Source organism: Perognathus longimembris, chromosome 8 (genome assembly GCF_023159225.1).
Source record: "Perognathus longimembris pacificus isolate PPM17 chromosome 8, ASM2315922v1, whole genome shotgun sequence".
Classification (NCBI taxonomy): domain Eukaryota; kingdom Metazoa; phylum Chordata; class Mammalia; order Rodentia; family Heteromyidae; genus Perognathus; species Perognathus longimembris.
The window spans coordinates 8,059,172-8,071,995 of NC_063168.1; the positions used below are offsets into that span (position 1 = coordinate 8,059,172).

A 12,824-nucleotide genomic window follows, 5' to 3' on the forward strand; every position below is an offset into this window, starting at 1 on the left:
AGACCAAGCAGTCACCTCCGAGGGGTGATGGTAAAGGTGAGGATGAAAAATTGCAAACATTCACTGAAAACGAAGGCAGGACAAACTATTATAAATGTACTTGTGGAAATACAATTGTAATTGTTAGAATTTGACATAGACGTCTGCATTCTCCTCTCTCTCTCTCTCTCTCTCTCTCTCTCTCATCATGGGGGCCCAGCCTCACAGGCAAGGGCCTCGCAGGGAGGGGGCATGAGATTTGGAGGTGCAAGAGCGATACCCAGCGCACACCTTTGTTGCCTTTGGCTGTCCCTGGAAGCTTCTTTCTATACATCCATGTATCTCCCCCTTACCACCTGCTGCCATGGCGTGCTCCTTCCCAGCTCAGGTTTCTGGCTGGGTGACTGGGAGGGTTCTGGGGCAGCATTGGTCGGGAGCTAGATCAGCCTTCCTGGCTGCCTTTTGTGACCAGTTGTAAATAGATAAGTGGGAGAGAAAACCACTTGGAAACACTCTCACTTCACCTGCGGGCAAAGGTAGTGCCGTGCAAATGTGTGTGGACATGCTGAGACCACATACAGGATCCATCGTAACACTCGGGTTGGTTCACCTTGGGCCTCAAATGATAACAGTGCCCTTTTTCTGAGAAGCCTCTACCATTCAAGCATAGGAACAGCACTGTGATTGCCACAGCTGCTTGATATGCAGGCCTGATTCGTGTCTGTGTGTTCTGGAGAAGCGAGTCCTACTGCAGGAATTCCTCCGTGGGCCAGCGAATGTCCAGGCAGGGATGGGGAGACGGGCAGATTACACTCCATCATGCTCAGGCGGTCTTACTGCACACCAGAGCTCGCCGAACACCATTCTGGCCACATCTTTAGGAAAGAAATCTCCCTTGCTGTGTTTCCAAGAACACTTAGCTAGCTGCATTATAGTATTCCGAAACATGAGCACTAGGAGGAAATGGGTGAAAAGACACAGAAGCTAACAGTTTTTTCATGTGAATTTACATCTATCTAGAAATAAAGGTAACTACATATGCTTAGATTTTTAACAATTGAAACACACAAATGCATGCTGAAAATTTCCTGAGAGGGTAGATTTTAAGTGTTCTTACCACACGTGCACACACAGATGACAACCTTGGGGTGAAATGCATATTTTGGAAGGTGATATGTTTATGGCCTTGACAGTTACGGTACATACTATCCCCCTGTGGTCACTGACATGTAAACATGGCCAACTTTTTCCAGTCAGTCTTAAGAAAGTAGTTCAAGTTAATTAGAAGCAAGAACAACTGACATTCGCCTACTCAACAGGACCCACCGGGAGCTTCCTCTCTACCAGGCACTGCCATAAGTACTGGAGATATAATAGAGACTCAACTAAGCAAAAAACCCCACAGTCTTAGCTATATTCTAAAGGAAATTGCCCTGTTCAAGGCCCCATTGTCAGGCAGCTTAGAAATCAAGTCATTACATAAACACTAATGATAAACTGCCTACTTCCTTCATCTTCTAAAAGATTAGGTATTCCAGCACTACTTGACAAGATTCACTATTTGTGATCATTATTTAGGGTTCTGTCCTAAAGAATGGCAAATCAATGAGTCATTCCTTCTGCTCTAGTGTACTTAAGTATCTACCGTAGATTGGTTCCCAAGCCCCTGTAGAGGCCTAAACCCCTGAGGCTCGAGTCCCTCAGAGAAAATGCAATGTAAATAGTTGTTGCTGTGTTTAGAGAATGACAATAAGAAAAAAAAATAGCCTATAACTGTTCAGCTAAGAGGAGACTGTTTTCTTCCAAAGATTCCCTATTCTGATTGGCTGAATATGCAAATGTGGAACCCATCAAGGACTTTGTCTGTTGTACCTGTGCAATTAAAATGTGTGCTGGATTCGAGGGGCCTTGCAAAAGCTAACTCCCTTCTCTCTTGTACTCTAGCTCACACCAGGCTACAGTGTCTGTGTAAGAAGCTGGAGAACCCCATGGACTCCACAGAGGTGGTCAGGGTGTGACTGATGAATCCAACATCCCAGCTAGTGCTTCCAAAGAAAGACTTCTCCGTATGGGCGCTGACCCCCCACGCCTGTAATCCTAGCTACCCAGGAGGCGGAGATTGGAGAATCACAGAGTGAAGTTAACCCTGGGCAGAAAACGCCCATGAGACTCTCCCCTCCAAGTAACCAGCCAAAGCCTAAACGCGGAGGCCCAGCTCATGGACCAGAGAGCTAGCCCTGGACAAAAGAGAAGACAGGCCAGAGTGTGAAGCCCTGAGTTCAAATCCCAGCACCGGTATTGAGAAAGAACGAAAGACGGAAGGAAGAAAGGAGGAAAGAAAAGAAAAAGAAGGAAAGGAGGGAAGAAAGAGAGAGGAAAGAAGGGGAGAAAAGGGGGAGAGAAACCCCCAGGCCTTAGAGCTCCCCCAGACATCAGGGAAGAGATGCAGCTGGCAGACCGAACCCGAAAGCCACCCAAAGAGCGCTGAGGTGGGGGTGAGGGCGTGTGTGTGTGTGTGTGTGTGTGCGCTCATGCCGCCGTTTGGGGCCCTGCCCCACGCGTGCCCCCCAGGATGTCCTGTAACAGCACCCCCGCGGAGCCCCCGGGGTCCCTGCTGCCCGACGTGAGCAGCAACGCGTCCGCCTCCCAGCCCAGCCCGCTGTCCACCCCGCTCAGGATATCGCTGGCCATCGTGATGATGGTGATGATGGTGGTGGGCTTCCTGGGCAACACGGTGGTGTGCATCATCGTGTACCAGCGGCCGGCCATGCGCTCGGCCATCAACCTGCTGCTGGCCACGCTGGCCTTCTCGGACATCATGCTGTCCCTGTGCTGCATGCCCTTCACGGCCATCACCCTGGTGACCGTGCGCTGGCACTTCGGGGACCACTTCTGCCGCCTGTCGGCCACGCTGTACTGGTTCTTCGTGCTGGAGGGGGTGGCTGTGCTGCTCATCATCAGCGTGGACCGCTTCCTCATCATCGTGCAGCGCCAGGACAAGCTGAACCCGCGCCGGGCCAAGGGCATCATCGCCGCGTCCTGGCTGCTGTCCTTCTGCATCTCGCTGCCCTCGCTCACGGGCTGGACGCTGGTGGAGGTGCCCGCGCGCGCCCCGCAGTGCGTGCTGGCCTACACCGAGCTCCCGGCCGAGCGCGCCTACGTGGTCACGCTGGTGGCGGCCGTGTTCTTCGTGCCCTTCGCCGTCATGCTCTGCTCCTACATGTGCATCCTCAACACCGTGCGCAAGAGCGCCGTGCGCGTGCACAACCGCTCCGACAGCCTGGACCTGCGGCAGCTCCGCCTCCGCGCCCGCCCGCGCCGCCGCCCGCAGCTCAGCGTCGACCTGAGCTTCAAGACCAAGGCCTTCACCACCATCCTCATCCTCTTCGTGGGCTTCTCGCTCTGCTGGCTGCCGCACTCCGTCTACAGCCTCCTGTCCGTCTTCAGCCGGAGCTTCTACTACAGCTCCTCCTTCTACGCCACCAGCACGTGCGTCCTGTGGCTCAGTTACCTCAAGTCCGTCTTCAACCCCATCGTCTACTGCTGGAGGATCAAGAAGTTCCGCGAGGCCTGCCTCGAGCTGCTGCCCCACACCTTGCAGATCCTCCCCAAAGTGCCTGAGCGGATCCAGAGGAGGATCCAGCCGAGCACCGTCTACGTGTGCAACGAGAACCAGTCGGCCGTGTAGGGGAGCCAGCCGCCGGGCTGGGACACCTGGCGGGGGTCCCTGCACTTGAACTGCCTCCTCTCTCTCTCTCCTCTCTGTGTCTCTGTGTGTATGCGCCCGTGATTCTCTAAGCACAAAGGTAGTCATCTGTTACCAGATGAGCTGTGATAGCCAAAGTTCACGTGTTCCCAAGATGAACTCTTGCTCCTCCTGGCAGAAGGGTGGGTAGGTGGATAGACAAGTGAGGAGGGAGGCGGGCGGTGCAGAAGATAAAGGGAAGAGGAGGGAAGGAGGGGTGAAGCTGGCTAAGGGCAGGGCGACAGCGGGGAGTCTGTGAACACAGCCCGGCTTGGTCATCTGAGGGCTTTTACCAGCTCAGGAGCAGCACTGGGGGCCAGATTCAAAGCTTAAGTAGGCCTCATCCCCGGGTCGCCAGCAACTCTATTCCCCACCAGTTCCCGGGAGCTGGTGACGTTTGTGAGGTCTGGTATCAAATAGTGATTGGCAACCCTGCTAATTACCCTTTCCAAAGAGGCTGCAGGTGGCGGGGCGGGGGGGGGGGTGGCTCACAACTGTATTCCTAGCTACTCAGGAGGCTAACACTTAGAGGATCATGGCCTGAGGCCAGCCGGGTGAGAAAAGCCTGTGAGACTCCATCTCCAAAACAACCAGTAAAATGGCAGGCTGGAGATAAAGCTCAAGTGATAGCGCACTAGCAGTGAGCAAGAAAGCCAGATAATCCAGGCATCAGTGACTCACACCTGTAACCCCAGCTACTCAGGAGGCTGAGATCTGAGGATCATGATTCCAAGCCAGCCTAGGCAAGAAAGTCCATGAAACTCTTATCTCCAATAAACTATCAAAAAGTTGGAAGTCGAGGTGTGGCTCAAATGGTAGAGTGCCAGCCTGGAGGGAAAATTCTGAGAGAGTCCAGGCCCTTAAGTTCAAGACCCAGTACCACAGACAGAAATAGAGAGGAAGGGGGGAAGGAAGGAAGGAGGGAAGGAAGGAAGGAAGGAAGGAAGGAAGGAAGGAAGGAAGGAAGGAAGGAAAGAAGGAAGGAAGGAAGGAAACGTAGAGCAAGAGCTCTAGACTAAGTTTAAGCTCTAGAACCTGTACCCCCCCCCACACACACACACAAAGAAACCAAAACACACTGGGAAATAGAGTGACCCTTGTCCCTTTGAACTCCCCAGTGTGACAAGTGAAAGGTCTTAGTACTGCCAAGCTCAGAGGACGTATAGGGCAGCTGAAAGGAGAAGCCCGCCTGAGCACCCAGCCAGCCAGCCTGACCATCGGCCCCTACCCCCTCACTTCATAGCCGTGCAGCCTCTCTGCACTTACCCCTTCTAGCGTGCTAAAACAAACCGACACCTCATCCCTTGAGCAAGTATTTCCAGCGACTTGCTTTCCCCATAAGACGCTGCCAGCCACTGGCTTTGTTCACACCTGGACACCTGGGCACTCGGGGGCCTTTGGGAGGCACGAAACCCACTTCTATGCTACAGCTGCTGCAGAAGCAAAAGTCCCCTCTCCACAATGGCATCACCCACCCCTGCCTCCTCTCCCAAGCCGATGTCCTCGTCCTCCCTCCCTCCCTCCCTCCCTCGTTCACATCCATCACCCCCATGGGAAGCTCCCTCCCTGCATTGGACCCTGTTTCTTCTCTCAGTCACACATCTCCACCAGGGGTTTCTGGTGTTAGGAAGTGGTTTCTGAGGATCCAGAGGACAGCCCTGGGTCTGTTGAGCTCGACGGAGTCAAACCTGAGGAAAGGAAGACGTGGAAGGGGAAATGGAGTTAATCTGACTCTAGGTTTGATTCTGCCAAGGTTTAGTCAGCGACCTTGCTCACGTTGCCTCCCCCCCCCCGTGGGCCTCAGTTTTCCCAGTTGCCAAGTGAGAACGCGGATCTGGAGGCCCTCAGTCTCTCTGATTCCGCCGGTTACCACCCAGTTCCCAGCACTCACTTCCCCAGCCATGCGGTGAGCGTCCATTAAGTGCCTGCAAGAAGGAAGGCCCTCCCTGAGAGAGGACGTTGATGGAGGCCTGCGATGCAAGCTCCGCTTCTGCTTTATTTCTTCTGCATTTCCGAGTTGTATTCAGAGGCCAGGGCCCCCCATTCTTACTGTCTTCCTGTGTGACCTATTGGTCATGAAGGCAGTGAGGAAAAGGGAAAGGAAGAGAATCTAGTTTACATTCATCACAGTCCCACAGAGGGACATTGGAGAAAAGAACCCGCCGTTACCCTCAGCCCCCACAGTGGAGTGGAATGGGTTGGGATCAGGCAGCGAGTACGGGGATGACGAAGGCTGCCCACCATCCCGGCTCCCTAGCAAGGCCGCGGGGCAGGGCCCAGCAATGCAGGCCACTGAGGGGACCGGGCCGGTGGGAACCTCCCCCCCCTCCCACCGGGGTCCCGAATGGGTTTCTTCAGGAGCTTTGAGCAAAAGAGAAATCTCACAACTAAATGAACGAAGGTACCAAAATCCACACCAATTCACGTTCTGTGCTATCTGTTGGACAATAACGTATATGTTTCAAAGTAATAATTTTGTATATATTTTAAATAAAGTATAATTACTCTTTCGGTGTATAAGACCATGTTCTTGCCAAAATTCACACCAAGATCAGGAACAATAAGCCCAACGCTCGTATAAGCAGCCAGTCAGGCTTCATAAGCACACTTCGACTGGGTAATCTAGAGCAATAGAAATCTATGTTTTATAGTTTTGAAGCGGAGAAGTCCAAGACCAAGGTTGATATCTGTTGGGTAGGGCTCTGCTCTCTCCATGGGCTTGTCACTGTGTCCTCACGGTGCAGGGGAGGAGCTCCACCACATCACGTGTGTGTGTGTGTGTGTGTGTGTGTGTGTGTGTGTGTGTGTGTGTTACGATGGCTTGAACTCAGGGCTTTGCTTTCACTCAGCTTACTTGCCTATCACTGGTTCTCTACCACATGGGCCACGCTTCTAACCCAGATTTTTGCTGGTTATGTTGGAGACAGAGGCTCAAAGACTTTTCTGCCTGAGCTAGCTTTGAACTGTGATCCTCTAAGCTCAGCTCTTTTAGTAGCTAGGATTGCAGGAAAGAGCCACCAATGTCCAGAACAATTTTTTTTAAATAGGATCTTATTATGTTGCCCACCTGGCCTTAAACACCTGACCACCGGACACAGCCTCTTGAGTGCTGTAATCATAGATGGTGTGCCAGCAGGTCTGCTCTGTTATAAGGATGTTCATCCCATCCACAAGGGTGGACCCCCGCATAACTGAATCATAGCTTCCCAAAGGCCCCTCCCCCTTACTATCATCACATTACTTCTGCGGTTGAAGTTTAGAGGAACACCAACATTCTGACAAAATGACTTGAAAAAAATCTAAACCCTACAGGTTAATGGAAATGCTGAAAGTCTAGTCAAAGATGTCACAGAGCCAGGCACAGGTGGCTCACGCCTGTAATCCTAGCTACTCAGAAGGCTGAGATCTGAGACTCAAGGTTCAAAGCCAGCCTGGCAAGGAGTGTCTGTGAGACTGTCATTTCCAAGTCAACCACCAAAAGGCCAGAAGTGGAGCTCAAGTGGTAGAGCACTGACCTTGAGCAGAAAAAGCTAAGGGGCAGCACCCAGGCTCTGAGTTCAAGCTCCAGGACCCACATACACACAAAAATGAAAGACAGATTCATTATTATGTCACAATACCAAGACCTTTTCCTCATCCTTGTATAGATGAACCTTTCAGGGTACAGTTTAAAGCAGTGCCCACTGATGTCAAGGACATGGATTTGAAGATCAAAAGGCTGGCCAATGGCCTCGCCTGCTCCCTTTACTTCGTTCAGAACTCTGCTGAGCTGTGAGCTGGCTCACAGAGCAGAAAGGCATTGGAAGCATGCAGGAGTGCAAACTCGTCCTCATGCCTCATAAAAACCACCTCACGTGCACATCTGCTCTTCTGACGGTCGGTCGTTGTGTCCACAGCAGATACAGGAAGTCAGGAAGGACATTGGGAGCTGTCAACTGAGTAAAAGGATCAAACTGCAGTAGCAAAGACAGCCAACACTACAATGACTGAACAAAGCAGATAGACATTAACACGCCAGGGCCGCTCCGTGGACTCTCTGCTAAGTGGCTGTTCAGGCCCAGCTTCCTGCTGTCTGGTTTCCCATCATCCACTCTGGCACTGTCTTTAACCTTTAGGTTTATGGTCAGTCCAAGCGGTGACCACTTCCATGATCCAGCAACTGGCGGCTGGGGGGCGGGGGTCGCTCACACATATATCACATAACACACAACACACAGGTTTGGGGAGCATGCGCAAATGGAAACTTCATAGGAAACCGGTCCTACATGATTGCATGACTATGCTCAGCTGTAAAGGAGGCTGGGAAATGGAACAACCATGTGCCCAACTACAGCTTGGGATAATATGAAAGAAGATAGATTCCCAGCAATGTTTGTGAACGAATTGTGTGATTTTTTTAAAAATCAAGAGGTCTGGAAGTGGAGCTGTGGGTCAAGTGGCAAAGCATAACCTGGAGTGATAAAAACAACAAGCGTGAGCACAAGCTCCTGGATTCAAGCGTCAGTACTGACACGAAAGAAAAAGGAAGAAAAATCTGTTTTCACATCCAGCATAGCTAGGTGCCAGGGGCTCACATCTATGATTCTAGCTACTCAGGAGGCTGAGATATGAAGATCAGGGTTTGAAGCCAGGCCAGGCAGAAAAGTCTATGAGACTCTTCTCCAATGAACCACCAAAAAGCCAGAAGTGTGTCTGTGCCTCAAGTGGTAGGAGCACCACCTTTTAGTTAAAAGGCCAAGTAAGAGTATAAGACCCTGCATTCTATCCCCAGCACCCCCTACCCCCCCCCCCCACACACACACAGGTAAAGGAAAGAAAAAGAAAAGACATCCTAGAACACACGGAATTCTTTAGTACAATGTATAAAATTTTTAAATAAACCTTTCTTCCTGGTAAAATAAGCATACCTCTATCATGTCAGTTGAATTATCCTTCAATGTCTACAGATCAAACGCTAGGTACAAGCCTGGTGCCATTGGCTCACGCCTGTAATCCTAGCTACTCAGAAGGCTGAGATCTGAAGGGTGGGATTAGTAGCCAGCCCTGGCAGGCAAGTCCAGGAGATTCTGGATCTTCAATTGAGCATCAAGAAAGCAGTAAGGTATACTTACTGTACCTATGGCTCAAGTGGTAGAGTACTAGCCTTGAGCATCAAATCTCAGGGACAGTACCCAGGCCCACAGTTTAGGGGACACACACACACACACACACACACACACACACTCCTAGGTAGAGAAGCAAAACTTGCATGTACTTACAATCTGGGGTAAGAAGAAAAAGGCACTCCATTAAAACCTTTCAGACACAAATAAGGGGAATAAAAAAAAAAAAAGGTAAACCAACTGAGAAATTTGTAGTCACAAAGGGATGAACTTTGCCAAGGTAAGAAAACAATCCTATTTAAAACAACACTGATTGTCATAGACCCTGCAATTTTGATTATGTTAAAGGAAAGAGTGACTTCCAAGGTTCCGCTATGGATTGGTGGAGACTAGTTGTTTGCCTATGGTGGCACCAGATCATGGCAAGGGAAACATCTCAGGAAAGGGAGGACGGATGATCCTTGCTGTTAGCATCTGGAATCTACACACATGAAAGGGCGTTGAATGCAAAGTGCAGCAGGTGCTGGCCTCTTCCTTGCCTCCTGGCGTCCTTCCACCTAGAGGCGCCAAGTACAAGCTACCTTGAGAATCGACGAGGTGTCCAAGATGGTTGTGGTCGAAGAGGGGACCAATAGAGGCTGCTCAACACATTCCTAGCTCCTCCTGATTCTCCTAGGAACTGGAGGAGCTTAGATGTGAACGGAGGAATGGCTTAGATCTACCAGAACATGAGGGAGAACTCTTGGTATGCAAGTTCGGCCTCCCCTGAGGTGTTCAGATAAATGCCCGAGGCACCCCAACAGCTCAGCTTCATTAAGAAAAACGAATCACTCGTTCTGGGTCTTCATGTTCCCTGTCCGCACTCTTTGCTGCCGCCTCTGGCTTCTACTGTCCCTTTGCCAATCACTCGTTTGTTGGGGGAGGGAGGGGGGATGACCAAGCTCATTTAGCATTTTTTTAAAAGAAAAGCGTGCTGCCTCTTCTGCATGGTCCGTGGGGGAATGCATTTCCTGTTTCCGCCCTCATTGAAATGCAGCTGCCATCCATCATTCCTCATCTCCGAATTTTGTGGTGCACCGGGGAAGCCTTTGAATGCTTTATTTACACAGCTAAGAGAGAGGTCAGCATGAAAGACAAAAGACTAAACACTGAAGAGTGCAGAACGGAAAGTGGAAAGCTTCCTCTGCTTTCCAGTGTGTGCAGAACACAGGAGAAACCTTATGGGAAACTCAAAGCTTTTTCTCCCCAAGGCTTCTAGATTGTCTCTAGGATATGGTGGGCCTCCAGGAAGTAGGGCCTCGAGGCTAATAAAAAGCACTTCAACCCACACAGGGACTTCGGAGGCAGCCAGAGGCCATTCCCTTAACACCCAGGCCCAAGCAAGCCGGGCTGCTTCCAGCAGTCTCTGGAGAGGATGCTTCACGCGTCGTCACCTTGATTTTATTTTCTTTTTTTCTTTCCTTTCCCTCCTTCCTCTTTATCTTGTTCTCCCTTTCCCCTTTCTTTCTTTGTTTGGTTCTTTTTCTTTCTTTCTCCTCCCTCCCTCCCTCCTTTCCTCCCTCCCCTCCTTCCTTCTCTTTCTTCTTCCTTGCTTGATTTTTTCTCTCTCTCCTTTCTTTCTCTTCCTAGCAGTTCTGGGGATTGAACTCAGGGCCTCAGCTCATACTTGTTTGGCTTTCTTAGCTGGTATTCTACCACTTGAGTCACACACCTTCAGTCCTGCTTTGGGCTGGTTATTTTTTTTTGCAGGTGGGGGGGGAGTCTAGAGAACTTTTCTGGCCCTCAAAGCTCAGTCCTCTCTATTTCAGCCTCCTGAAGAACTATGATCAGATGTGAGCTCCTGGCACTGGGCTCGTACATTAATTTCTAAATCTGCTACACCTTCATGTGACCCTGCCTCTCCATTTGCATCCTCTTCATTCCCCAAACCTCTTGGTTGGTATCCGGTTTCCATTTGCTATATCAATATATCTCAGATTGGATGACATTTTTGCCACTCCTGGGGCTTGAACTCAGGGCCTGAGCTTCCCTGAGCTGTCCCTGGCTTCTTTTTGCTCAAGGCTAGCACTCTACCACTTGAGCCACAGCGCCACTTCTGACCTTTTCTATCTATGTGGTGCTGAGGAATTGAACCCAGGGCTTCATGTATATGAGGTAAGCACTGTACCACTAGGCCATATTCCCAGCTCAGATTGGATAATTTATTAGGAAGGAAGCTCATTTTGGCCCACGGTTCTGTAGGTTGGGAGGTCTGAGGGCGTGGCCCTAGCGTGTGGCTGGCTTCTGAGGGATCAACGCATAGTGGAAAGAAGGGCAAGCAGGTGCATGCAGAAGACATTAACACAAGGGGCAGCCTAACTCTACGACTACCTGACCCCATGGGAGCAAGAGGTCACTTGCAAAGAAAGGAATGACTCACAAGCTCACAACTCAAACATCTCCCACGGGGTCCCGCCCTGGACAGCCTCTCTGCCCCGAGGCAGCCTCACCTGTTCCTCCCAGGGGGAACTTCCGCCCAGGCTCACTGCGAAGCCCACTGTGGCCTTGCGCTTGCGATTCTCCCGCCTCCATCTTCCACGTGTGGGGATTACAGGTGTGCACCACCCCACCCAGCATCACAGATACTTGTTTACTCTTTTGTTCACTACTATAGCATTCCGCCACCCACCCACAGCTGTCTCCACTCCCCGATTCTCTCCCAGACCCGGTGGTCACATGGATCCTCTTGACCCCCTCCCAAGGGGCTGGAATCCCACCCTCCTCTCGGCCAGGCTCAGCCTCCCACCTCCCTCCTCAGGGCTCAGTTTACCCACACCGCCTGCTCTCTGCCTTTCCCTCGCTCTGCTGTCGCTGTGTGCTCCGGCAGGTGGACTACCCAAAGCCAGAATGAGTCCTCCCATCGCCGTGTCCTGTCATACCGCTTATGGAATGAATAAATGAATGCATGACTACATAAATGCATGAATATATGAATGACTACACTGCTGGAAGAGGGAAAACCGGCCCTTTCCATAGGCAGTAAAGTATTTGGCGAGTCCTTTAATCCCTCCCTTGCCTCCCTCTGTGACCAAGCTATTTCTTAATCCTTTTGCTGCAAGGATGGATGGAGAGCTTAGATGAAGTCATGACTGCGTCAACTCTGCTCCAGGAGGGCGCGCGGCGGCTTCATACTTAACACAGCCCATCTTTCTGCTCACAAGACCTGTATGATGGCAGGATACAGGCGTGTGCCATCCCTACCAGAAACAAGTGCATTGTCTATGTCGGCGTAAGCAGGCCACAGAGTGCCCAGATTAAACAGTATTTCTGCAGATGTCTCCGGCAGAGTTTCTAGGTAGCGTTAGCATTTCCGCTGTGGTATCAGAAGAGGAAATGGCCCCGCCCTGTGTAGGTGGGCACCCTTTAATGTGTTAAGGGCCTGAATGAATAATGGCAGAGGAAGAAGGAATTTGTCCCTTACCTAGGCCCCTCCTTGCTTGACCTGAGATGTCCCCTTTCATCTTCTGCTCTCAGACTGGGAATTTACACCATTAGCTCCCCTGGGTCTAGCCTTTGGACTCAGACCAAATCATACCATCCCTTTTCCTGGGTTTCTAGCGTTATAGGTAAGTTGTAGGACTTCTAGACCTCCAGTCATGTGAGCCAATCTCTCTCTCTCTCTCTCTCTCTCTCTCTCTCTCTCTCTCTCACACACACACACACACACACACACAGAGACAGAATATCCATTTGTCCTCATTTTCAGCAGAGTTCTGACTAATACTATTAGCATCCTAGCATGGCCACAGCTGACTGGAGACAGATGACCTGTTCTGTCCATAGCTTAAGAAGCAACTCACTTTCGAGTACTTGTGTATATGCAAAACATTTTTTTAAAAAATTACACAGTAGGGGCTGGGGATATAGCCTAGTGGCAAGAGTGCCTGCCTCGGATACACGAGGCCCTAGGTTCGATTCCCCAGCACCACATATACAGAAAACGGCCAGAAGCGGCGCTG

The 12,824-nt window shown here is 50.9% G+C and overlaps 1 protein-coding gene across 1 annotated transcript; it reads left to right on the top strand.

Annotated features, from left to right (window-relative positions):
- Window positions 1–2,551: 2,551 nt before the first annotated feature.
- Gpr45 (G protein-coupled receptor 45) lies at window positions 2,552–3,667 on the top strand. The gene has a single exon (XM_048352475.1). The coding sequence runs from the start codon at window positions 2,552–2,554 to the stop codon at window positions 3,665–3,667; it is 1,116 nt and encodes a 371-aa protein (XP_048208432.1).
- Window positions 3,668–12,824: the final 9,157 nt, after the last annotated feature.

What these genes read in the sequence shown, in the direction of transcription:
- Gpr45 (XM_048352475.1), top strand. Translation starts at nt 2,552, where the DNA reads ATGTCCTGTAACAGCACCCCCGCGGAGCCCCCGGGGTCCCTGCTGCCC.